At 36.3% G+C, this 26,948-nt stretch overlaps 1 protein-coding gene across 3 annotated transcripts in view; it reads left to right on the top strand.

The window, feature by feature from the left end:
- Nucleotides 1–26,948, top strand: part of STAG1 (STAG1 cohesin complex component) — a 415,374-nt gene that overhangs the window by 208,810 nt on the left and 179,616 nt on the right. For all 3 annotated transcript variants that reach the window (XM_012451163.2, XM_064378722.1, XM_012451164.2), the window contains one exon: nucleotides 12,626–12,830. In XM_012451163.2, the coding sequence (XP_012306586.1) occupies nucleotides 12,626–12,830 (205 nt within the window). The remainder of the gene's footprint in view (nucleotides 1–12,625; nucleotides 12,831–26,948) is intronic.

Below are 26,948 nucleotides of genomic sequence, written 5' to 3'. Positions count from 1 at the left end.
CTCTGTATTGTTTTTCATGGTGATTGTACTAATTTACATTCCCACCAACAGTGTATAGAAGTTCTCTTTTCTCTAGATCCTCACCAGTATCTCTTGTTTTTCTTCTCTTTAATAATAGCCATTTTAACTGAGGTGAGATGATATCTCATTGTCCATTTAATTTGTATTTCCTTGATGATTATGGATATTGAACACTTTTTCATATATCCGTTGGCCATTTAAGTCTTCTTTTGAGAATTGACTATCCATGTGCTTTGCTCACTTTTTAATGGGATTATGCTTTTTTTTTTTTAATTGCTGAGTTGTTTGAGTATTCTGGGTATTAGTCTTTTGTTGGATGAATAGTTTGCAAATATTTTCTGTCATTCAAGAGGTTGTCCCTTTGCTCTGTTTTCTTTGCTGTGCTTTTTTTATTTTTAGTTTAATATATCTTGTTTGCCTTTTTTTGTTTGATTTTTGTTGTCTGTGCTTTTTATGTCTTGACTATAAATTCTTTGCCTAGAACAGTGTTCTGAATTGTTTTTTCTGTGTTTTATTCTACTAGTTTTATAGATTCAGGTCTTACATTTAAGTCTTTAATTTATCTTGAGTTGATTTTTATATAAGGTGAGAGATAAGGGTTCAGATTCATTTTTCTGCATATGGATATCCAGTTTTTCCAGCATCGTTTATTGAAGGAAGGTGTCTTTTCTCTTGACACCTTTGTCAAAGATCAGTTGGCTGTAAATACTTGGATTTATTTCTGGGTTCTGTATTGTGTTCAATTGTTATGTGTGGTTATTTTTATTCTAATACTTTGCTCTTTTGGCTAATATATCCTTGTAATGTAATTTGAAGTCAGGCTGTAATGCCTTCAGCTTTGTTTTTGTTTGTTGGTTTTGGTTTTTTTGTTTTTTTTTTTTCTTAGCATTTCTTTGGCTATTCTGGCTCTCTTTTGGTTCCGTACACATTTTAGAATCTCTTTTTTCTGTTTCTGTGAGAACTGACATTGGTATTTTTGTAGGGATTACATTGAATCTGTGTATTGCTTTTGACAGTATGGTCATTGATATTGTTTGGATGTTTGTCCCCTTTAAAACTAATATTGAAATGTAATCCCCAGTGTTGGAAGTGGGGCCTGGTGGGAAGTGTTTGTGTCATGGGGGCAGATCCCTTATGAGTGGCTTTGTATCTTTCTCGTAATATTGAGTGAATTCTCGCTTTGAGTTCACAAGATATCTGGTTATTTTTAAAAGTATGGCACCCCTATCCTCTTGCCTTTTCTTTCACCATGTGATTCACTGGCTCACGTTCACCTTCTGACATGATTATAAGCCTCCTTGATCCTCCTCAGTATAAGTCGAGCAGACTCTGGCACTATGTTTCATATACATCTTGCAGAACCTGATCCAGTAAACTTCTTTTCTTTATAAATTACCCAGTCTTAAGTCTTCCTTTATAGTAATGCAAAAAAAAAAAATTAAAAAGGTAATAGTCATATTATCAATTTTTGTTAAAAAAAAATTTCAGTTGGTACCAACATTTTACCGATATTAATTCTTGCAATTCATGAGCATGGGATGTCTTTCCATTTGTTTTGTGTCCTCTTCAATTTCTTTCATCAGTCTTTTCTAGTTTTTTTATAGAGATCCTTCATTTTAGTTATCTTTATTTTTATATATTTTTTGTAGGTATTGTAAATGGGACTGCTGTCTTGATTTTTTTACAGCTATTTTATTATTAATATATAGAAGCCAATTTTTATGTGTTGAAAATATTTAAAGCACTTTACTGAATTTACTGTCAGCTCTAAGAAATTTTTCGATAGAGGCTTTGGTTTTTTCTTAAATAAGATCATGTTATCTGCAGAGAAGGCAAAGAGACTTCCTTCTGTCATTCAAGAGGTTGTCCCTTTGCTCTGTTTTCTTTGCTGTGCTTTTTTTATTTTTAGTTTAATATATCTTGTTTGCCTTTTTTTGTTTGATTTTTGTTGTCTGTGCTTTTTATGTCTTGACTATAAATTCTTTGCCTAGAACAGTGTTCTGAATTGTTTTTTCTGTGTTTTATTCTACTAGTTTTATAGATTCAGGTCTTACATTTAAGTCTTTAATTTATCTTGAGTTGATTTTTATATAAGGTGAGAGATAAGGGTTCAGATTCATTTTTCTCTTACCTGATTGGTCTGTCTAGGACTTCCAGTACAATGTTGAAAAGGACTTGTGAAAGTGGGCATGCTTGTTTTGTTTCAGTTTTTAGAGGAAAGGTTTTAACTTTTCCCCAGTCAGTGTGATGTTATTGTGAGTTTGTCATATATGAACTTTGTTATTTTGAGTTATATTCCTTTTTTGCCTAGTTTATTGAGAATTTTTAGTTGTTGGATTTTACCAAATGCTTTTTCTTTGTCTATTGAGATGATCATAGAGTTTTTGTCCTTTATTCTGTTGATGTTATGTGTCACATTTATTGATTTACATATATTAAACCATCTTTGCATGCCTTATGTACATCTTGCTTGATGATGGTGTGTATTAGTGAGTTTGTAGTGAGATTGAATCAGTGACAGAAAAGTCTCCCATTAAAGAAAAGCCCAAGCCCAGAAGGATTCACATCACAGCTGAATTCTACTAAAGATAGAAGAAATAATACCAGTCATCCTCAAACTACTCCAAAATACTGAAGAAGAGGGAATTTTCAGTAACTCATTCTAGAAAGCCAGCACTACCCTATTAGCAAAACCAGATAAGGACACAGCAACAACAACAATATAAAAGGAAACTACAGGCCTACATCCCTGATGAAGTTAGATACAAAAATTCTAGCAAACCAAAGTCAACGGCACATCAAAAAGATAATATACCATGATCAAGTAATTTGTTTTTAGTTGTCCATAATAGTCTCTGATCTTTTGTATTTCTGTGTTATCAGTTGTAATGTCTCATTTTTCATTTCTGATTTTATTTATTTGGATCTTTGTTAGTCTAGCTAGTGGTTTATCAGTTTTATCTCGTTTAAGAACCAGCTTTTCATTTTATTGATCTGATGTATTTTTTTTAGTTTCAACTTCATTTATTTTTGGTCTGATCTGTATTATTTCTTTCCTGCTGATAATTTTGCGTTTGGTTTGTTCTTCCTACTCTGGTTCCTGAGGTGCATCATTAAATTGTTTCACCGAAAGCTTACTACTGTTTTTATTTGTTTACTTAGAGACAGAGTTTCACTGTTGTCGCCCAGGCTGGAGTGCGTTAGTGTGATCTCAGCTCACTGAAACCTCTGCCTCCTGGGTTCAGATGATTCTGCGTCAGCCTCCTGAGTATGTGGGATTATAGGCTCCTGCCATCACACCCAGCTAATTTTTTTATTTTCAGTAGAGACGGGGTTTCACCGTGTTGGCTAGGCTGATCTCGAACTCCTGACCTCAGGTGATCCACCTACTCCCAAAGTGCTGGGATTACAGGTATGAGTCACTGCGCCTGGCCTCAAACCTTACTACTCTTTTGATGCAGGTATTTATTGCTATAAACTTGCATCCTAGTGCAGTTTTTGCTGTATACCCACAGGTTTTGGTATGTCGTGTTTACACTTTGATTTGTTTCAAGGCATGTTTTGATTTCCACCTTAATTTCTTCATTGATCCAGTGGTTATTCAGGAGTGTTTACGTTTCTCTTTGTATTGATTACTGGTTTTATTCCATTGTGGTCTGAGAAGATACTTCATATGATTTTGATTTTTAGAAATTTAATGAGACTAGTTTTGTAGCATAACATATGGTCTATCCTGGAGAATGTTCCATGTGCTAATGAGAATAATGTGTATTCTCTCTATGGCCATACCACCCTCAATGCATCCAATCTTGTCTGATCTCAGAGAATACTGTATATTCTGCAGTTGTTGGATAAAATGTCTTAAAAATGTCAAGTCTATTTGGTTTAAGGTCTAGTTTAAATCTGTTGTGACTTTAATCAATTTCTATCTAGATGATCAAATGCTGAGAGTAAGGTGTTGAAGTCTCTCACTGTTATAGTCTTAGAGTCTATTTAGATCTTGTAATGTTTGCTTTATAAATCTGAATACTCCAGTTTTGGGTGCATACATACTAAAAATTATTAAGTATTCTTGTTGTGTTAATCTCTTTATCATTATGTAACGACCTTTGTCTTTATGACTATTTTTGATGTAACGTTTGTTTTACTCATAAGTATAGCTGTTCTTGTTCACTTTTCATTTCTGTTTGTGTGGAATATCTTTTTCCATTCCTTTAGTTTCAGTCTGTATGTGTCTTTACAGGTAAAGTGCATTTCTTGTAGGCAGCATGTAGTTAAATCCTGTCTTTCATCCACTCATCTAATCTATGTCTTTTTAGTGGAGTATTTAATCCATTTACATTCAAAGTTAATGTTACGGTGTGACCCTTTGTTCCTGTCATAGTGTTAATTGTTTTCTGGTGGTTTTGTTACATTATTGTTTCTTTCTTTTTCTCTTGTTGTTTGTCTTTGTGGTTTGGTAGTTTTCTGTAGCAGTGTTATTTGATTATTTTTTCTTCATCATATGTGTGTTTGTTTTAGGAGTGAGATTTATACTTTCGTGTGTTTTCTTGATGGTAAATGTTGTTCGTTAACATTTAGTTTTAGGACTCCCTTAAGTATTTTGTATGTATGTGTGTGTGTGTGTGTGTGTGTGTGTGTGTGTAGAACAGATCTGGTGGTGATAGATTTTTTTAGCTTTTGCTTTTTTGGGAAAAATTTTATTTCTCCTCCATTTGTCAATGATAATTTTACTGAATATAGTGTTGTTGACTAGCAGTTTTTTTTTTTTTCTTTTAGCAGTGTGAATATATCCTCCCATTCTCTCTGGTCCTATAAGCTTTCTGCTGGGAATTTTACGGGTAGTCTGATGAAGGTTTCTAATTTATATGTGATTAGACACTTTTGCTCTTTTGTGAATTCTCTCTGTCTTTGACTTTAAACAGTTTGATTGTAATGTGCCATAAAGAAGACCTTTTTGGATCTTAGCCTCTTGTGTCTAAATATCTATATCTCTTGCTAGACTTGATAAGTTTTCATCTATTCTTTTTTAAAATAGGTTTTAAAATCGTTTCATTCTCTCTTGGCCTTCTGGGATCCCAATTATTTGAACATTTGGGCACTCTGTGGTATTTCATATGTCAAAAAGGCATTGCTTATTTTAACAAAATTCTTCTTTATTTTTGTCTATTTCAAAAGTCCTGTATTCAGGTTCTGATATTCTTTTTTTTGCTTGATCAGTCTTTTGTTGAGGTTGCAAACGTATTTTGTATGTTATTCAATAAATTATTTAGTTCCAAAATTTCTGTTTGGTTTTTTATTTTAATTTTAATTTTTAGTCAGGCTCTTGCTCTGTCACCCAGGCTGGAGTGCAGTGGCGCTATCTCGGCTCACTGCAACCTCTGCCTCCTGGGCTCAAGTGATCCTCTCATCTCAGCCTCCGAAATATCTGGGACTACAGGCACACACCACCATGCCTGGCTAATTTTTTGTATTTTTGGTATTGACAGGGTTTTTCCATGTTGCCCAGCCTGGTGTTGAGCTCATGAGCTCAAGCAATCTGCCCACCTTGGCCTCCCAAAGTGGCGGGATTATAGGGGTGAGCCACTTCTCCTGGCCTCTTTCTTTTTAATTGTATCCGTTTTTTTTGGTAATTTTTTTGTTTATATCCTTAATTGTTTTTCTGACTCCTTTGTATTGCTATTTAGAATTCTGTTGTATGTCACTGAGCTTCTTTAGAATAGATAATTTGAGTTTCTTTTCCAGGACTTTGTGATTTTTTTTGTGGAGGGAGGGGATCTGTTGCTAGGGAATTATTGTATTCCTTTGGAGAGGTCATATTTCCTTGCTTTTTCATGTTTTCTGTGTCCTTAAATTGATATCTGCACATCTGTTATAGCAATTTACTTCTTTGAATTGTTTGAATTTGCTTTTGCATGGAAGGACTTTCTCCTGAAGATGTTAGCTGAAGCATTCTTTGGGTGGCACTCTTTGACTTTGATTCTGAGTGTGTGTAGTCTCTGTATTATTTATTGGGTCCTTGGCCACTGGGCATCCAGTGTGGCATGGGCTGTGAAAGTGGCAGAGCATCTGTGTCCCAAGCAGTGTGCACTAGTGTCGGCAGTTGCTGCAGTGATCTAGACTGCCAGTCTCCAGGCTTACAGGTGGTGTGTAAAGGTAGGTGCTACCTGTGGTGGTAGTGACTGGGTAGGTAGGCTTAATCCTGTGTACCTGAAAGGAGTGTTCTCGTCCCAACAGTGGTGTTCTGGGCTGTTCATTGCTTTGGTATGGAGCTGGGGCAACCCAGGCTGGGTGGGGTTGTACTAAGGTCCTCTGATAGTGTGTGCAGGTACCAGCTGTGTTAGGCAGGGATGAGGTGATCACCAAGTTATCAGTGAATGCTTGTTTAGGGGGTGGTGGCAGCTATGCTTCTGCCCTTCCACTGATGAGGACAGTGTTGACTTCAATGGCAGACAGCCCAGACTGGCAGATGAACACATGCACCACTGGCCCCTGCACCTCGGTGCTGATGGTAGTAGCCCTTGCCTCAGTTATGCATCAGATCCAGATGTGGTAGGCCAGGGTCTTTTGCAGTTATGCCCTGGGGGCTGCATGCAGTTCAGTCTTCTCTTGTGTTTCAACCCAGCACTGTTGTGCGCCAGGATAGTTTGGAGCCTGTCCAGGTTAGGGCTCTACAGTAGTGGCTTGCTGTAGCTCTTTAGGTCTCAGGGAATTTGTGGTACTCAGCATGAGCTTTCTCTCTAGAGCAGTGCCGTTGTACAGTCTCCCAGCAGCTCAGCATAGGTTTAGGGCCCATCAGGATCAAAGGTTCTTCCATTGCTAGGATTACAGGAGGCCACTGTGGGAGTTAGACTATTAAGGGTCTCTCACTTTTCCTCGTTTCATATTAAGGAATCTCTGTTGGCTCTCAGGTGATCCTGGACAAGCAGTCTGCTTTGCTTTCTTCTCCTTTTTTGCTTTAACCATGTCCTGTCACATTTCTATTGAATTCCAGTGGGTCATCTTCTATTCAAGTTGTGATTTTATCTTTAATATATATATGTTTTTGTTTGAGACAGAGTCTACCTCTGTCACCCAGGCTGGAATGCAGTGGTGCATCCTTGGCCCACTGCAACCTCCACCTCCTGGGCTCAAGTGATTCTTGTGCCTCAGCCTCCCAAGTAGCTCGGATTACTAGCATGTCACCATACCCAGCTTTTTTTGTTTTTTAATGTATCGATATGGTTTCACTATGTTTTCCAGTCTGGTCTCGAACTCGTGGACTCAAGGGATCTACCCATTTAGCCTCCCAAAGTGCTGGGATTACAGGCATTAGCCACCGCATCTGGCCTATATACTTAATATTTTTCTTCCGCTTAGTGGATGATGTATGAAGTGACTCTAATTAGCTGTCTTGATGCCCCTTCCAGGTATAAATTTTTAACAAGGGCTGAATAAACAAACAACTTGGTTTTTCTAACTATATTTTTATAAGATTAATTTTTTTTTTGTTTGTTTGATAAATATTTATTGAACACTTAATGTAACCCAACTTTTAATTGGGAACTGTATATTTAGAGACCAATAAAGTCATAGTTGTAGATCATGAGCCCAAATCCTAAATGGAGATAGAGCTTTGTAAACTAATTGCAATTATACCTTGACAGGTTTAATAGCTGAGAAGTATACAAGACTCAGTGACAACCCAAAGGATGAGTTGATTATCTGAAGTGTGATGGCTTCACAAAATATTTATGCTTAAAAGATTACAGGCATGAGCCACTGTGCCAAGCCTTCCCAGGCTCTGCTACCAGTGATAGAATTTGTATGCCTCATCTGTTCTTGGAGGGCTTTATCATTCTTTGGAATTTAAATTACTTCAGCTCAAAATGACCTCAAGAAAAGTTAAGGCTTTTCTTGTTGTTGATTTGGCTTATTCTCATTGTTGCCTTTGAAAAGTAATTTTTAAACATGAATAGAAGTTCCCCAGAAAAAACAGGAAAGAGCTCTTATCTTTCATTGGAGTTTGGGAATGTATAGATCACGTGAGAGAGCGAATCTTAGTCCAAGTTTTTAGTATCCTTAGTTTTAATGAAAAGTTGTTCCTATCATGGTGATATGTAACTTCGTAGATGTGGTTTTATATCTTAAGCACTGACTATAAAATTTTGATAAGTTAGAGAATGGCACTGTAGAATTTGGAATTTATGCTAGTGATTTCAGAAATATGGTGTCTGAAGATGTTAATGTGGATAGTTTCAAAAAACTTTTTTTTTTTGGAGGCAGAGTTTTACAATGGCGTGATCTCAGTCTCTGCTTACTGCAGCCTCCTCCTTCTGGGTTCAAATGATTCTCATGCCTCAGCCTCCCAAATAGTTGGGATTATAGGCTCTTACCACCACACCTGGCTAAGTTTTGTATTTTTAGTAGAGACAAGGTTTCACCATGTTGGCCAGGCTGGTCGAGAACTCTTGACTTCAGATGATCCACCCGCCTTGACCTCCTAAAGTGCTAGGATTACAGGCATCAGCCACCATGCCTGGCCTAATGATTAATTCATTTGATATTTGAGTGTCTGTTACTTTCTAAGCATCGAGGATATAGCACTGAATACACCAGGCCAAAAAAAAAATCTCTGCCCTCATGGAATTTACATTCTATTCAGGGGGAAAAAAACAATGAATAAAATACCTAAACAAAATATTATGGTATGCTAGATGGCAATAAATGCTATACAGAAAAATAAAGCAGAGGAAGAGGAAGAGATTGTAGGGAGAAGAGTCGTTTAATTTAGGGAGGTCACTTCACCACCCATCTTTATAGTTCCTTTTACATGGCATGCGTAAGTGTGTATATAAAGGAGAAATTTGTCACTAGTTGTATTAGAGTTAAGAAACTCTTGAAGTGGATACAGGAATTATTTTTCTTTTTCCAAAAAATTTTTACAGTAATATTTGCACACAGTACAAAAACTAAAAGTTTCAAATGTATAAATTTTTAATTGCATTCAGGAATTGAGCTAGATTTGTGTTTTGTTGTTGCTATCACTATCTAATGTATCACAGGTTTCAGATTAGTGATGAACTGCTTAGGATTCCAAAGTTTTCTCAGTGTTCAGGCTTCACCTTCAGAGACCTCTGCTGTCTCTGCACCCCAATGCTTCAGAGGGTATCTCTCTCCATACTGTTACCCCTTCTGCTAGTGATAGAGTGGTGTTGCTTATTACCTGGCGCTGTGAGAGGGGCATCGGTTGTCCTGATCATCCCTCAGTTTAACTAATGCTTTGTGTGCCTGGAGCCACCAAGAGCTTTCCTGTCTCTCATTTTCTGTAGCAGCCAACCTGTGTGTTGTCTTTGGTTGGCCTTCAGTGGGGGATTCTGCCCGTCTTTCTTTTCTTTTCTTTTCTTTTTTTTAATATATAAACAGTGGTGCTTTATTGATAAAAGTTTAGTTTAAATGGATACAAAATTGCTGTGCAAAATAAGTATTTTCAAAATACATTTCTACAGATAGAGACTATCTCTAAGTAAAAGAGCAATTACCTATTATCAAAAGTATATATTTAGATTTGGGTAGTAAAACAAACGGGATCAGAAGTGTATCAGTGTGGGCCCTTCCTCCCTGCATAGCTGTTAATCAGGAGGCATCGTGCCTGAAGTAGTACTTTCAGTCAAACATACACAGGGCTTACATTAATCACTTGCAAATGCTTTTTTTCTTTTTTACAGATTTTTCTAGCAAACTTATTAAATGTCAAAAGCTCAAATAATGAACTCTGCATGGATGTACTCTGAAGTCATCGAGCACTTTTTCTCAATTATCTCACACAATAAGTCATAATGTATAGTTTTTGGCTTTTCACAATTAAGCAACAGGAAGTTTTCTACCCCTCTTTCAATACTGGCAGGCCTCTGCTTGGTATTGGTATAGCATTCAGGTCTCATGACATTGTTTTGTCTCCTTCTTTCCCCCACGTAGAGGGTTTTTTCTTCTACACTTCTCTCAGCTGCAGTGGGTCTTTGCTGTGCCAGATGACTCGATTTCTTACTCCTCTTCCCACCACATTGAGGCTACTTTGTAGAAGAGAAAGGTCTGGAAAAGTGAGCTAGACATCTTGTCTTTCCACCAGCAGTTCATGATTAACTCCTGTAGGCCTGCCTCAACAAGAGAGGTGTTCTTTGTTTTTCTTCCCTGTCCCCAGGCTTTGTTGTGAGTACCTGATACGTGGTTGAGACCTGTGGAATGTAGTTTTTTGTTTGTTTGTTTGCTTGCTTGCTTGCTTGCTTGTTTGTATTTGTTTTTGAGACAAAATCTCTCTGTGTCCTTGGCTCAAAGTGTACTGTTGTGGTGTGGGCTTACTGCAACCTCTGCCTCCCAGGTTCAAGCAATTCTCCTGCCTCAGCCTCCTGAGTAGCTGGGACTACAGGCATGCACTACCCCACCGAGCTAATTTTTGTATTTTTTTGTAGAGATGTTTTGTAGAGCCATGTTGCCCAGGCTGGTTGAACTCCTGAGCTCAGGATCCGCCTTCCTCGGCCTCCCAAAGTGCTGAGATTACAGGCATGAGCCACTGTGCCAAGCCTAAGACCTGTAGAATATAGTTTTAAGTGAGTGCAAACTCCCCTTGTCATTACATACTGACAAGCTAGCAGCCCCTAGGTGTTGCACAGTGTATTAAAATTTTAGTTGATTTCTTCTTACCCATTTTTATGGCGGTCTCCTTTTCTTCCCAGGCTCTACTATCAGTGATAGAGTTTGTATGCCTCATCTCTTCTTGGAGGGCTTTATCATTCTTTGAAATTTAAATTACTTCAGCTCAAAATGACCTCAAGAAAAGTTAAGGCTTTTTTTGTTGTTGATTTGGCTTATTCTCATTGTTGCCTTCTACATCCTAAATGGAAGCCACTAGTAAACACCAGTTTTACCAGAATCATTTACTAAATAATTCACTGCTCATAATTATTCTCCAACAGTAGGAATGCATTTGTCTCTGAGTAACGGAAAAGCTGACCAATAGTGGCTTAAACTCAAAGGAGTTTGTCATGCCAAGTAAATGTGGGAGTAGTCATCAAGGACCTAGACTTCTCCCATTTTTCTCTTCAGCATTCGTGATTCTCATACTTGTTTCTTCATGGTTGCAAGATGACTGAACATCCTGCAGCATGTATGCATTTCAGATCAGTGAAAAGAAGGAAAAAAGGAATAAAGACATCGTAATACCTCAGTCATTTACTTTAAAAGGCTTTTCCAGAAGACTTAACTAGTGAATTACGTTTTTTTCCCCTCAGATACTTCTTACACATTATTTTCCAGGCTACTTATGTATCTCCTGTCAATGATCATTATTCTCTTCAATTTATGAACTGAATTGTTTAATTAAGAAATCAATTATTTTAGTTCCTTAGGGGTTTTGTTTGTTGTACTACATTTGAATCTTTTGAAGTATGCTTGTTTTTCAGGTTTTCTGAAGTGCTGATCATTCTGCCTTCCCTTCTTCACTTGATGTTGAACCTGGTTAGGTCGTTTATTTTCTTTGTATCTTCCCTGGAGCCCAGGTTCAGTTGTTGTGGATCACAAAATGGCTGATTCTCTCAGTTGGTATAAAACAAGAGGAACTTTACTATAATGGAGTTTTGTGATATAGAAGCAGTAGGTAGACTGACTGCTGAGATACCTTTAGGAAATATCTTTGCTCTCTAGTCTGTATAACTTCTCCAATCTACACTTCCATTCCCAGTCATGTAGCGCCTCCTACCACTCATGTAGCACCAACATTAACTTTCTTTTGAGATTTTGACTCTTAAGTCCAGTCTCTTCTAAATCTCTGCTTTTTGTTACATGTTCTTGGGATCTAACAGCACTTTGTTCTAGAAAAGACAAAAAGCTACACATTGAGAATATTTAGGCAACTGTGTTCACAGAATTTCTCATTCTCTACCTTGTTAATTTCCATTTCTGTACTTAAGTGTATTAGGCCAGAGAGGGAAACCTCTAGCCATTTGAGCTGTACTCTACGTTTTGTGTTTTAAACAAGATGACACAATCTAGTGATATCAAGAACACAGATTGTTTTCTTAGAAAAGTTAATCCAGTGTATGAAGTAGAATTAAAATGAAGTTCATAGTAAAATTTGAAGAAATTAGATTGGAATTTCAGATGTAAAAGGTTATTTTTGGACTTCTAAATGAAATGCTTATACTTTTCAAATTGTTACTTCTTAAAAATTCAATTTAAAATATTGAAAGGCATACTGTGACAGAGGTATCATGCTTACTTTGTTCAAAATTCAAATAGCAATCATCCTTTCTAGTCAAAACTTTTAAAAAATTTTACTATTTCGGATTATCTCAACTAAGATCCAAATACAACAAAGGGGAACTATTATTTTCAACGAAAGGCTTAGAACAATAAAATAGATGCTGGTTCTAAAATAGTAATTTTGAGTACTTTTAAGAATTATTTAGCTGTGGTAGATCAAAACCAAAGAAAGATAAAGCGAAAGTCACCTATTTCTTTTTATAACTACTTTGCACAAAAGGGTTCCTATATAGGTAGGAAGGAAAAAAAATCTTTGTTCAAACTCTGTAATATGACATACTTAATATGTTCTTTTTCTCTTTTTTAGGACAGTGGTGATTATCCTCTTACCATGCCTGGACCTCAGTGGAAAAAATTTCGTTCAAACTTTTGTGAATTTATTGGAGTCCTGATTCGACAGTGTCAGTATAGCATAATTTATGATGAGTATATGATGGACACAGTAATCTCCCTTTTGACCGGTTTGTCAGACTCCCAGGTCAGAGCTTTTAGGCATACAAGTACCCTTGCTGGTAAGTAACCAACATTTTGTTTCCTTTCATTTACTTTTGTTGAATATGTTTTATTCTGATTAAAATCTTAATGAGAATAAGATTTAATTAAAATTTAATTAGAATAAATTATCCATTTGAATAGTTTTTCTTAAAATATATGCCTATTTTGATGACTAGCATTTGGTAGCCTTAAGAATGAAAATAGAAATGTTCTGGCCAATGTCAACAAATGTTTATCTGAATGTTTAGTACTTATGTGCATCTTTATTTATAACCAGAGAAATTTTAAGAGACCATTAGGCCAAGTTCTTTGGAAAACCCAAGTAATAATAGTTGAAATTCCAAATTTATTCTATTTTTTCTTTGCATAATTACATTGTTTTATGGCTCATTATTATTATAGATAAGTAGGTAAATACTTGTTTATATATTTGAAACAATTTCATCCAGTAGGGTAGCAGACATTCTTCCTATTCCTAGTGCTGTAATAACTTAAAACATATTCAAATATTAACATCTTTAAAATCAGTTCTTAAGGTTGGCTGTAGATAATTTGAAGAACTAACAGATTAGTTTTCACTTTTTCTTTCTTTTAGAATTATCATTACAACTTGTCAACCAACAGTATTCTTTGTTTTTCTTGATTTTCAATAACGAGGTAGTTTTCTTAATTTAGCAGTTGTTCTGTTTCTCCTTCACTGCTTTAACTGTGACTACTTAAAAAATGACTATTTTTTTTTATTCGTATTAGTGGAATGTGTGTATACTCATTGGGTGTTCATAACTGTATGTTTAAATAATCCCAAATTACATCCTTTTTAGTAGCAGTAACTTTGCCTTTATTTATCTTACTTACTATCATAAAAAACCAGATTTAGACTCATTAATTACATTTTATTCTTCATTTAAATTTTAAATTCTAATTTATCTAATTTATTTAAAGCACTGTTCCTCAAACTTTAGCACACACCAGCATCACCTACAGACCTTGTTGTGACAGATTGCCGGGCAAGAAGTTCCTAGACAGTGTTGATACTGGTGATTTGGGAACTACTCATTGCAAATGTCTGCTTTAAAATTTTGTCATTTTCTGGCTTAACCTGTTGCCCAAAGCCAATATGATAATAACTGGAGTCCTCTATTTTTTTTTTTCATTCCTTTTTTCCCAATTCTCTTTTTTTCCCTTACTCAGTTAATTCATAGTATCTTTTATTGTTACTTACAGTTCTAACAAAATAAACATGAGACACTGTTTTTTCTGAGAGTATTCTTTTCTCATTAGGAAGACAGGTAGATATTTTATCCAATTTTATGTTTTTTCAAAAGACAAAATATAATTGTTGAAAAGTATGTAGAATATACATCAGATACAGTTTATTCTATATTTTGATAGTATCTTCTTATTAGAAAGAAAAAGATTTTGTCCCTAGTTGATCTTTTTATTATTATTATTATTTTTATTTTTATTTATTTTTTTTTTTTGAGACGGAGTCTTGCTCTGTTGCCAGGCTGGAGTGCAGTGGCACAGTCTCGGCTCACTGCAACCACCACCTCCTGGGTTCAAGCGATTCTTCTGCCTCAGCCTCCCGAGTAGCTGGGACCACAGGCGTGTGCCACCACACCCGGCTAATTTTTTGTATTTTTAGTAGAGACGGGGTTTCACTACGGCCAGGATGGTCTCGATCTCTTGACCTCGTGATCCGCCTGCCTTGGCCTCCTAAAGTGCTGGGATTACAGGCGTGAGCCACCGCGCCCAGCCCCCTAGTTGATCTTTTTTAAAAAGTTACTGTAAAAAGGCTGTTCATTATTTAAATAGTTCTATAATATTATACATTTTTTTTTTTCTAATTCCATGACCTTTAGTAGTATCCTTTGCATTTGGTCTTTGCTTTTTTTCTTTTCTTTATATTTTCTATTCCTTTTCATCTTTCTTACTTCTTTCTGTGTACAGTAATGCCCATTTACCTGGTTGTCATATGCATAGGAAATTCAGCAATCTTGAAGGAAGAAAACTTAAAAAAATAAAGTAGAAACTGCTTGTAAATAACTAATATTGCTGTCATAAAAATTAATGAATTTGCTTTGATACAGAAGTTATTATCTGGGTTTCCCAAGGCCAAGAGAGGAGAAGCAACAAGTTAATTGAGGGCCAATAGTATTGTGAAATGACTATTTAAAACAAGAAGACACAAAAATTAGTTTACAGATCTTAAGATACAGTATCATCTTTGGCTTCTCTGTAGGGGCAAGCTACCATTCTTTAATCTAGAAACTTGTATGCATTCTGTTTAAAAGATTAAGTGTATGCCATATGCTCTAGCAACATAAGAGGAGTGCTATATTATAGAAATATGCAGACTATTTTAACTCTTAAAACATTGTTTTAATTTTGTGAATAATGCACTTTAATTGATTTACATGTCCTTCATTGCCATGTAAATGTAGTGTTACTGTATTTTACTGCCTTTACAATGATCCATTTCAGCTCTTTTTCTTTGCTCATTTTTAGTAACTTTTCATTGTATCATTTTCTCTATATTTATCCCTTTGGTTATTTCCATCTGCTAATCTTACATATGTTTAAATATATTTTCATTATGGCTTTCTTCTATTCCTTTTGAATTGACTGTCTCCTGCCTCCCCCCATTGCTTTTCTGTGTCTTTCCACAATCTCCGTATATTCATCGTAACTTTTAAAACTACTTCATGAATGTGATTTTGTTTTCACCTATGTTCTTTTTATATTAACATCATCGTGTAGCCTGTTTAAATTTCAAATTATTTTTCAAAATCAGATATTAAAAAAACAAATTAAACAACATGTTTATACAGAATTTTCAAAGGATAAAACTTACTTTTCAGTCATTCTCTCAATTTGCTTCAAAGTATTACTGTAATTTCCATGTGTCTACACTAATTAATGGTCATATATCTTCCAAGGCTCACTTGTATAAAATGTGAGAATAGCAGTTACCTACCCATTAACAAAGCACAAAGGGCTTGCTGAGAACTTAATTCAAGGCTGACCGACAATTATCCATCTTTTCAAGGACATTTTGTTCTCATCTTTGCCCTTTTCTTATTTTTAATGGTATATGTACAAGGAATAGATTAAAAGATAATCATTTTTATTCACTTTACAGGACAAGTCTTGGGGACTAGATAAAATGGGCAGGAACATTTAATCCTCTGCTTCAAAGACTATGTGCATGGACAGTTGCAAGGCAGTTATGGCCAGATATGATAATCGGCTTTGGAATAAAATGCTCCTTGACATTGCTTATATCTTAGCTGAGAAGAGAGACAATCAGGTTAGTTATTTTGTAGGGTACAGATGTGATGAGTTTCAGAGCTTCATAAGTCATCAGAGTGGTCTTATCAGTAGTATTTTTCATCTGTTTTCCAAATATCCCATTTTCTTGTTATAAATTAAATAATGTGTCCCTATTGTTAGTGTTTATGCATTGCATTTAACTGTATACTTTTACTACATTTTTATTAAAATTTTTATCATTCTGTAGTTCTTTATGTCTGTTTATTCCACACTCATAAGTATATTCTTATTTTTCCATTGGAGATAAACTCTCTTTTTAGAATACTTTTTACCATTAAAATGGGAGAGACTGTTAACAAGTAAATTTTATATTTTCTTTGTTCTCTTAGTTGGAATTTTAAAACTTACTGTCCTAGTTGTTTGACCATTATAATAAAGAAGCTTTTCATTATAGTTTTCATTAACTATTGATATTCAGAACTAAGTCCCCTTATTTTTATTAGAAATAGCTATCTCAGTTGGACATAGCAGTACAGTTTATGGATTTAATTTACTTAAGAAATACTGTGTCATAATTATTTTGGTGTATTTATAATGTGAGACTGGGAACTTTTTTTTTTCAAATTTGATGACATTTTTATTTTATGAGGAAATATTTTCTTTTTAAGGTCAAAAATAGTATTTGCTTTGTTTTACCACTTTCTTGTTGTTTCATATTATGAAGATTTTACTCTCAAAGAATTATTTTTCAGAATTATATTTATTTTTAGGCACTTACTTTTAAAATGTATACAATACTTTATAGCTTGTTGACTTCATATTTTTGTTAGAGGGCAACATTCAGGATGAGTAATGTTGGTTAATGTTTTAATTTTTTGTTATTTTTCTCACCTTAATTTTCTATGATGTTATAAATATATTAATGCTGGCTACCTCTGACTTCCAAAGAGAAAATGCTAATTTGAACAAAGGGGAGTTAAAATACAAAATTTGTGTTAATAATAACATGATGATTGATTCTGTTCACTTTTTTCCCTCCTAAAATGAATTTGGGAAAAAAATTAGAAAATATGGTTGAGATCATCATGAGGCTAGTCTTCATCAGTGGTTATTAAGAAGTCACTCTCAGACTCCTAAGGGATAAATATTTCTTTATGCCTTATGGTTGATTTTATATTGACATATGGTTTATTATTGATTAACATTTTTTATAGAGTTAGCATCTCTGAGGAAAGAAGTGATATTTGAAATTGCTTTAATTTATAATCATAGGCTGAAAATAATTTTGGCTCAGAAAATTGAAGTCTTTTTATTTGGCCTTCAGTTGCTAAAAAAACCATGTAATACTATGGTTGATAGAACAGATTCTAGAGTGACTGAATTCATAGCCATCTTTGCCTTTTACTGGTTGAATAACCTTGGACAAGTCCTTAACATAGCTGTCTCACTCTCTTTATTCGCAAGGTGGGAAAGAAAAGAGATTAGGAGTGCTTGGGACAATGTTTGGCATTTAGTAAGCTGCTGCTGTTATTCTGTAATGACAAAAAGGGTTAATAGTATTTGCCAATATTTCCCCTTCATTCATGGTTTTACTCAGAATTTATTGATTTGCTTATTCTAATTTAATAAAAAGTAATAAGATATGGCAGATGGGGAAGTCAGAAATAAACAAGTAGATAAACTATCAAAAATGCTATTAAGAAAATGAACAGCATGCATTTTCTTTTTCTTTCTTTTTTTAATGTATGTTTATTTTCCATTTCTTACTACAACTTCCACCTCCCAGAATTAAGTGGTCCTCCCACTTCAACCTTCTGAGTAGCTGGGACCACAGGCAGATGCTACCACACCTGGCTAATTTTGTGGTAGTTTTTGTAGAGTTGGGATGTCACCATGTTGCCCATGGTCTTGAGCTCAAGGGATCTGCACACCACGACCTCCCAACATGCTGGAAATATGGGCATGAGCCATCACACCTGGCCTGCATTTTCATTTTACTTACCTTTTTGCTCTCAGGAGCCATATTCTATTTATTAAATCCAATAATTATTTATAACTCTTAACCACACAGATTATTTCTGGTTTCTACAGTTAAGATGTGAAAATTTTAGGGCAATCTGTCATTATCAAAGAATAGACCATGTAGTATAAATAATTGATCCTTTTGTATTTACATTTTACTTTTTTATATTTATTTTTCAAAATTCTTCTAGAGTTTTACCTTTTCATTGTTTTGTACTTTTACTTTGTCTTATTTTACTTTTTCACCATTATGTTTTTCACCTCTCCTCTAGATATAAAACCTTTATTCAATTTTCTGGGGTTTGTATATAATAGACTTCTGATGTTATTGTTGGATTAATGCCCAGTAGTTGGCCAAATCTGCAAATACCACTATATCATATAGTTTTACCCATAGAATAAAATACAACTTTAAAATGTAATTACTTTTTAAAATCTGTATATTTAGGTCTAGAATAACTTTTGAAATTTTCTAACAAAAGAACTGTCATTTTTTTTAGATTATTCTCTTTTACATTCTGTCACTGGTTCTGAATATTAACTTTCTTTTCGCAGCCAGTTTTTGTAAAGAAACAGTGATTTTTTAAATTACTTTATAAGCATCACGTATCTTGAGTTTATCAACTTGGTGACTTTGGACAAATTAAGTAACTTCTGTGTCTTTCTTTATCTGTATAGCATACATGCTAATAGTCTTATAGTAGTATTGGGTAGCGTAAATGAAATAATTCTTTTGTTTATCTTTTGTTTTCTGAGTCATATAAATGAAATAATTTATGTTAAATAACATATACAAGTCACTCAGTAATTGTCTAATGTTGTGATTTTTGTTTGTTTGTTTGTTTGTTTGTGTTTTGAGATGGAGTCTCACTCTGTTGCCCAGCCTGGAGTACAGTGGCGCTATCTTGGCTCACTGCTGCCTCTGCCTCCCTGGTTAAACCAGTTCTCCTGCCTTAGCATCCCGAGTAACGGGACTACAGGCATGCGCCACCATCCCTCACTAATTTTTGTATGTTTAGGAGAGAGAGGGTTTCACCGTGTTAGCCACGCTGGTCCCAAACTCCTGAACGCAGGCAGTCCACTCACCTCGGCCTCCCAAAGTGCTGGAATTAAACAGGCGTCAGCAACTGCACCCGGCCAAATGTTGTGATTTTGATATAGAAAACAGCAAAGCTTATTTGATTTGGTTGTAAAGAGGGCAGAGAAGTTGAAAATTTTTTAACATATTTTTGTTTCATATTGTACACTAGAATATTTTCAGTGTATGTAAAATTATATATACTACTTATAGAAAGTTTGGAAAAAGAGAAAAGTACAAAAATAAAAAATGTCTATCATGGTACCATCTTATGACTGTGCCATAACTTGTTGATATTTTAAGTTTCTTTGTCGTCTGTACTTGTGAAATTTTTTGGTTTTATTTTTAAACAAGTGTTCTGATCAGTTTTGTGACACTTATTTTAGTGCTTTTAATTTTTTAAAATCATACCTCATTTTCTAAAATTTAGATGTCCTTTAATTCTACTTTTCTGCTGTTTGAGTTTTTTGTCTTTCTTTTCTAGATCCCCATCATCTTTTCTTTCTGTCTTAGATCCCCATCATCTTTTATTTCTTAATTTATTATCTCCTTTTTGTGTAGCATATTTTCTGATAGTTTCTTTAGAAAAAGGGCATTTGGGAAATATGTATTTCAGACTTTACATGCCTGAAAAATGTTTACATGCCTGAAAAATGTTTAATAGTTTGACCCAATTTAAATTTCATCATTGAAAACTATTTCCTTAAGAATTTGTTTCTAGTTTCCAGCATTGCTGTTGAGAAGTCCAATGCTAATTTTAGACTTCTGATTCTGATCTTGTTTCTTGTCTTTGGATGCTTTGAGATTTTTTGTTTGTTACTGGTATCTTGAAATTTCATGATGATACACTGTTATGTGTGTTTATGTTTCGTTTCTTAGTCCTCTCTGTTTCTTGTATTACCTCATGTTTGTTAAACTTAATTTTGACTATCTTTTTCATTTCTAAGAATTCTTTCTTATTCTCCAAGTCTTTTTTTCTTTTTTGTTTTTTGAATCGGAGTCTTGCTCTGTCGCCCAGGCTGGAGTGCAGTGGCACAAGCTCGGCTCACTGCAGGCTACACCTCCTGGGCTCAAGGTTTCTCCCACCTCAGTCTCCTTAGTAGCTGGGATTACAGGCATGTGTCACCACACCAAGCTAATTTTTGTATTTTTAGTAGAGACAGGGTTTCACCATGTTGGCCAGGCCGGTCTCAAACTCCTGATCTCAGGTGACCTGCCCACCTCAGCTTCCCACAGTGTTGGGATTACAGGTGTGAATCACCATACCCAGCCCAAGCCTCTCTTTTTTAAACATTCTATGTTTCGTAGTTACCTTTTCTTTGATGATATTAATTATTTCTCTGAGGTTTACTTCTGCTCTAAATCCTAACCTTTTTTCTTCTTCTCTGCTTTTTAAACTTTCATATTGGACATTTTCCTCAAATATTTGTTTCTTGGCTCTGTAGTCATTGTTGACAGTGAGAAATTAAAATGCTCATTGGTAGAGGGGTATATATGTGCCTCTGGCATGGTGGGACATTGACTCTGACTTCCAGATTGGTGAGCATCACTATAGAGCAGTCTGATGGTCAGCTAGTATTTTCATTATAGACCCTCAAATGTTGCTAGTGATTATTATCTTCCCTGAAGAAGTTCAGCCTCTTTGCAGAAGAATCTTCCAGTCTACTTAATCTTGGCTACTGTCTCCTCTTGGAGTTGGATGGAATGAAGAAACCCTGAGGGCACTCACACACACCAAACATAGTCACACATATACGTCTGATGACTCTGGAATTCTGGTTTATTTTCTTGAGAAGATAAATGTCCAGACTTCCAAAATGAATGTGTTGTAAAGGAATTGCTTGACTGCCTACTCTCTATGGGAGTAGAGACTTGGAGATTTAATTGCCTGTCATACAGACTTGGAGATAATATTCCTGTTTTCAGACCATAACATACTTTATCTTCTGTGGAACCTACTACTACTACTACTAACTGACGGTTTCTGTATTCTACAGAGCAAAAACAGCCTTTTATTTTTGAGACAGGTTCTTGTTCTGTCACCCAGGCTGGAGTGCAATGGCATGATTACGACTCACTGTAGCCTTAGTCTCCTGGGCTAATTGATCCTCCTGCCTTAGCTTCCTGAAGCTGGGACTACAGGCACGTGCCACCACACCTGGCTAATTTTCTTTCTTTTTTTCCTTTTTTTGTGTGGAGAAGAGCTCTTACTATGTTGCTTAGTCTGGTGTTAACCTCCTGGGCTCAAGCCTTCCTCCCACCTTGGCCTCTCAAAGTGCTAGGGTTATAGAAGTGCCCTCCCCCAATGCCCAGTGCTTATTTTTCTTAGAGATATCGTTGTCATGCAAATTTTTCTATCCTTCCTTTGATTTTTAATGCTCTCTGCTCATCCTCCTACTGTCCATATTCATATATTCTTATATTGTGGTTAGGGATTGCATGTATTTTCTGAGTTTATTGAAGATTAAAATTTTTTTTTTTTAACTTTTATTTGAAGTTCATGGGTACATGTGCAGGTTTGTTAAATAGGTAAGCACATGTCACAGGGACTTGTTGTTCAGATTATTTTGTTACGCAGGTATTAAGCCTAGTACTCATTAGTTGTATTTCCTGACTCTCACCTTCCTCCAAACCTCCACCCTCTGTTAGACTCCATTGTCCATTGTTTCTGTCTGTGTGTTCATGTGTTCACATCATTTAGCTCCCACTTATAAGTGAGACCATCAGGTATTTGCTTTTCTCTTCCTGCATTAGTTTGCTAAGGATAATGGCCGCCATCTTCATGTCCCTGCAAAAGACATGATCTTTTTATTTTTTATGGCTCCAGAGCATTCCTTGGTGTATATGTACCATATTTTCTTTAACCGGTCTACCTTTGATGGGCATTAGGTTGATTCCATGTCTTTGCTATTGTGAATAGTGCTGCAGTGAACACAGGCATGCATATGTCTTTATGATAAAATGAGTTATATTCCTTTGGGTATTGCATTAGTCTGTTTTCATACTGCTATAAAGAACTGCCCGAAACTGGGTAATTCATAAAGACAAGAGTTTTAATTGATTCACAGTTCTGCATTGGTAGGGAGGCCTCAGGAAACTTACAATCATGGCAGAAGGTGAAGGAGAAGCAGGCACCTTCTTCACAGGGCAGCAGGATGGAAATGAGTGCAAGCAGGGAAAATGCCAGAGGCATATAAAACCATCAGATCTCCGGCTGGGTGCAGTGGCTCACATCTGTAATCCTAGCACTTTGGGAGGCTGAGGTGGGTGGATCAGCTGAGGTCTGGAGTTCGAGACCAGCCTGACCAACATGGAGAAACCCCATCTCTACTAAAAATGCAAAATTAGCTGGGTGTGGTGGTGCATGCCTGTAACCCCAGCTACTCAGGAGGCTGAGGCAGAAGAATCGCTTGAACCCGGGAGGTGGAGGTTGCAATGAGCCGTGATTGGGCCATTGCACTCCAGCCTGGGCAACAAGAGCGAAACTCTATCTCAAAAAAAAAAAAAAAAAAAAAAAAAATCAGATCTCAGGCCAGGTGCAGTGACTCACGCCTGTAATCCCAGCACTTTGGGAGGCCGAGGCAGGTGGATTACTTTAGGTCAGGAGTTTAAGACCAGCCTGGCCCACATAGTAAAACCTTGTCTCTACTAGAAATACAAAATTAGCCAGGGGTGGTGGTGCGTACCTATAATCCCAGTTACAAGGCTGAAGCAGGAGAGTCACTTGAACTTGGGAGGCGGAGGTTGCAGTTGGCCAAGATTGCACCACTGCTCTCCAGCCTGGGTGATAGAGCAAGACTTCGTCTCAAAAAAAAATACATACAAAAAACCTAACTGGCCGGACGTGGTGGCTCATGCCTGTAATCCAAGCACTTTGGAGGCCAAGGCAGGCGGATCACCTGAGGTCAGGAATTCAAGACCACCCTGACCAACATGGTGAAACCCTGTTTTAAAAAAAGAAAAAAAAAAAAAACTAGCCGGGCGTGGTGGCGTGCATCTGTAATCCCAACTACTTGAGTGGGTGAGGCAGGAGACTTTAACCCGGAGGGCAGAGGTTGCAGTAAACTGAGATTGTGCTACTGTACTCACAGCCTTGGTGACACAGTAACACTCCGTCTCCAAAAAAAAAAAAAAAAACCATCAGATCTGGTGAGAACACTATCAGCCAGGTGCAATGGCTCATACCTATAATCCCAACACTTTGAGAGGCCAAGGAGGGCAGATCATTCAAGAACAGCCTATCCCACATGGCAAAACCCCCATCTCTACTAAAAATACAAAAATCAGTTGGGCTGGTCGAGGGCTCCTGTAATTTTAGCTGCTAGGGAGCCTGAGGCACAAGAATCACTTGAACTGAGGAGGCAGGTGTTTCAGTGACCCCAGATCGCGCCACTGCACTCCTGCCTGGGCGACAGAACGAGACTTCTTCTCAAAAAAAAAAAAAAAAAAAAAAAGAACTCAGTATCATGAGAACAGTATGTCGGAAACTCTCCCCATGGTCCCAATTACTTCCACCTGGTCCCACCAAAAAGTGTTGTAAAAATAAAGTACTACAATCATCTCTCTTAAAAATCTAGTTTGTTCCAGTATATCTGACATATTTCCAGGGTGTCTAATAATAGTTTTCAGAGGTGTAATAACTGTCACTAAATATAGATGTGGTTTTTTACTTTTCAGTTTCATGTTTAATGAGAAGAAATGCAAATTGTTGATTATTAATTAAAAGGGCCAATGTCCTCATTCGTCATTTTAGGCATCCTATTTCTTGATGAACACTCCTTTTGTTCCAGTGTTTTTTTCTGTTTCCACTCTAGTGTTTTTTTAATTGTGATTTTAAATACTTTGACACTACATTTTTAATGTTCTTCACACCCTTCATGTCCTCACTGCCTTTATTTTTCCCCACTTAGATTTTATCATTCTTTATTATAATCACATCCTTCCTCATACTGTCAACTTTCTTGCTTCTGTGTTCCTCTTTCATATTCCCTAGGAAAACCATATATAACCATCTGTCCCATACCTTCACCAGAGCCAAAAGTGGCTGGACAAAAATACATAACTATAAGGGATGGGCTCTCTTTTTTTTTTTTTCAAGTGGTCCTTTAATGCTGCCTAGCAATCCCCTTTGAGTATTATACTCCAAAGTTATTTCCACATTCTAACAAAGTTATTTTATACTTTCTCTTCAAAGCTACATTTCCTATGCACTTTTCACATGTAGCTGATTTTCTTGCCTGTTTAATCGTGATGGTCAAAAGAGAATCCTTCAGGGATTAAACCTACCTATCTAGCTGCAGTTATACTCATATCCTCTATCCTTTTTCTTATTACAGTGGCCTCTAAGGCCAGTCCTTGTACTTGTGGAGTAATCTGATCCCAAACCTTCTCAAGAACTTTGTCTCTCAAGTTGTTCTCACTCTCATTACTTCAAAATTTCTCCCTTTTATTAGGTACCTCTTATTATCTTGCTAACATACTCTTACAGCTCCCATCTTTTAGGAACCTTTTGTGTCAGTCTGGGTTCCTCAGAGAAGCAGAACTAAGAGATAGACATCTGTCTCTCTCTCTGTCTCTTTCTCTCTCTCATTCTCTCTCTCTCTCACACACACACACTCACACACACTTGTTTCACTGATGTGGCTCAGCACAATTGTGGGGGTTGGCAAACTGGAAATTTGTAGGGTAGTCCAGCAAGCCAGAAATCAGGCAGGAGTCATGCAGTCTTGAGTTTGAGATCTATTGGGCAGGCTAGAAGCTCAGCATATTTGTTTGTTTTAGAACTAGACCTCACTCTGTCACCCAGGCTGAAATCCAGTGGCTCAGTCATAGCTTACTGCATCCTTGAAAACCTGGGCTCATATAATCCTCCCACTTCGGCCTCCTAAGTAGCTGGGACGACAGGTACACGTTTCCATGCGCAGCTAATTTTATTTTTTGCAGAAATGGGGTCTTGCTATGTTGCTGGTGCTGGTCTTGAACTCCTGACCTCAAGTAATCCTCCCACCTCTGCCTCCCAAAGTGCTGGGATTACAGACATGAGCCATCATGCCCAGCCTAATACTTCATTTTGCATTCTTGAAGGCAAACATTTCCTCTCTAGAAAACCTGTTTTTTCTCTTAAGCTTTCAACTGATTGCCTGAGGCCCACTCACGTTACTGAGGGTAATCTCCTTTACTTAAGGAGATTATATATGTTAACCATACAAAATATCTACAAAATACCTTCACGGTGACACCTGCATTGATGTTTGATTAAGTAATTGACCATGATAGTCTAGCCATGCCTGGACACATAAGACTAACCATCACACTGTACCTTGTTCCCTCATGTCTCACTAACTCCAGTCTCATTTCTCTCCTTCTCTTTACAGCAAGAGAATTGAATTCTGAATTCAGTAATTCAGAATTATTTATATTCACTTTCTCCACATAGTCTTCTCCTGTTAGGCTTCTGTCTCTAACACTTCACTACCTCTCCTGTGGTCAGCAGTTACCTTCTTATTGCCCAAATCAGTGAGCAGCTCCAGTTGTCATCTTTTTTTCTTTGGAAAGACACAGCTACCTTCTTCTTCTTGGAACACTGTCTTCACTTGCTTTCTGGAATACCACATTGTCCTGGTGATTTTAGAAAGTTAAACTGCAAATATTGAATTATCTTGAGACTCAATCTTCAGTTTTTCTTTTCTGTATTCACTCCTTACTGAATAAAGTGAAAACCAATTTCATAGTTACATTGTTTTTATTAAAAAAATAGTGATGATTTGATTTGCAGTAGCTTTGAAAGTCTCTAAAAAAAATAGTGATGATGAGGAGAATAATATAGTCACATTATTTAAAATTCAAAATAGGTCAGGTACTATGGCTCATCCCTGTAATCCCAATATTTTGGGAGGCTGAAGTGGGAAGATCACTTGAGGCCGAGAGTTCAAGACCAGCCTGGACAATATAGTTGGACCCCCATCTTTACAAAATTTTTTAAAGAAAATTAGCTGGGCATAGTGGTAGCTGTTGTCCCAGCTACTCAGGAGGCTGGGGTGAGAGGATCGCTTGAGCCTGGGGTGTCGAGGCTGCAGGGAGCTGTGGTTCCACCACTGTGCTCTATCCTGGGTGACAGAGCAAGACCTTGTCTCCAAAAAAAAAAAAAGTAAAAAAAAAATTTATATAGTGAGATGTTACTCTTTCACCCCTGCCCCCTACCCTCAAATTAGCTTCCTTGAAGGCAACCAAAGTTGCCAGTTTCTTATGTTTTTCTAAACATGTTACATGCAAATCAAAGCAAATACACATTCAATGAGAGGCAATATGGTGTGGTGTTTAAGAGCTTGGACTATGGAGCAAGACTGCCTGTACTCAAATTCTATCTCTTCCAGTTACTATGTAACCAGTCTTTTAGCTGATCTGTGCCTCTGTTTTCTCTTAATGTAAAAAGGAACTAACAGTGATAGTACTTCTTTGTAGATTTGTGAGTTGTAAATGATTATGTTTATACGGCTTGGAAGAGTGACTGGCACATAAAAATAAATCATATATTATTTTGCACAAATGATAGCATGTACACACTGTAAGGCTATCTTGTCTGTTTTTTTCCATCAATAAATATCTTGGTGATCTTTTGTTTACAACATACAAGTAATGCCACCTTTTTCCAATTTCTATTTAGTTTTATGGCTCTAAATACCAGAATCTTTGATAAATGATTTCCAAATGTGTATCTGCTAGACATTTCCACTTAGATAACTAATAAACAAAAATCTGTTGA

The sequence above is a fragment of the Aotus nancymaae genome, unplaced genomic scaffold (assembly GCF_030222135.1).
Source record: "Aotus nancymaae isolate 86718 unplaced genomic scaffold, 86718_ANA_hifiasm-v0.15.2.pri h1tg000019l, whole genome shotgun sequence".
Taxonomy (NCBI): domain Eukaryota; kingdom Metazoa; phylum Chordata; class Mammalia; order Primates; family Aotidae; genus Aotus; species Aotus nancymaae.
Note: the sequence above shows the minus strand (reverse complement) of the source record. Positions and strands in the feature narration are given on the sequence as shown.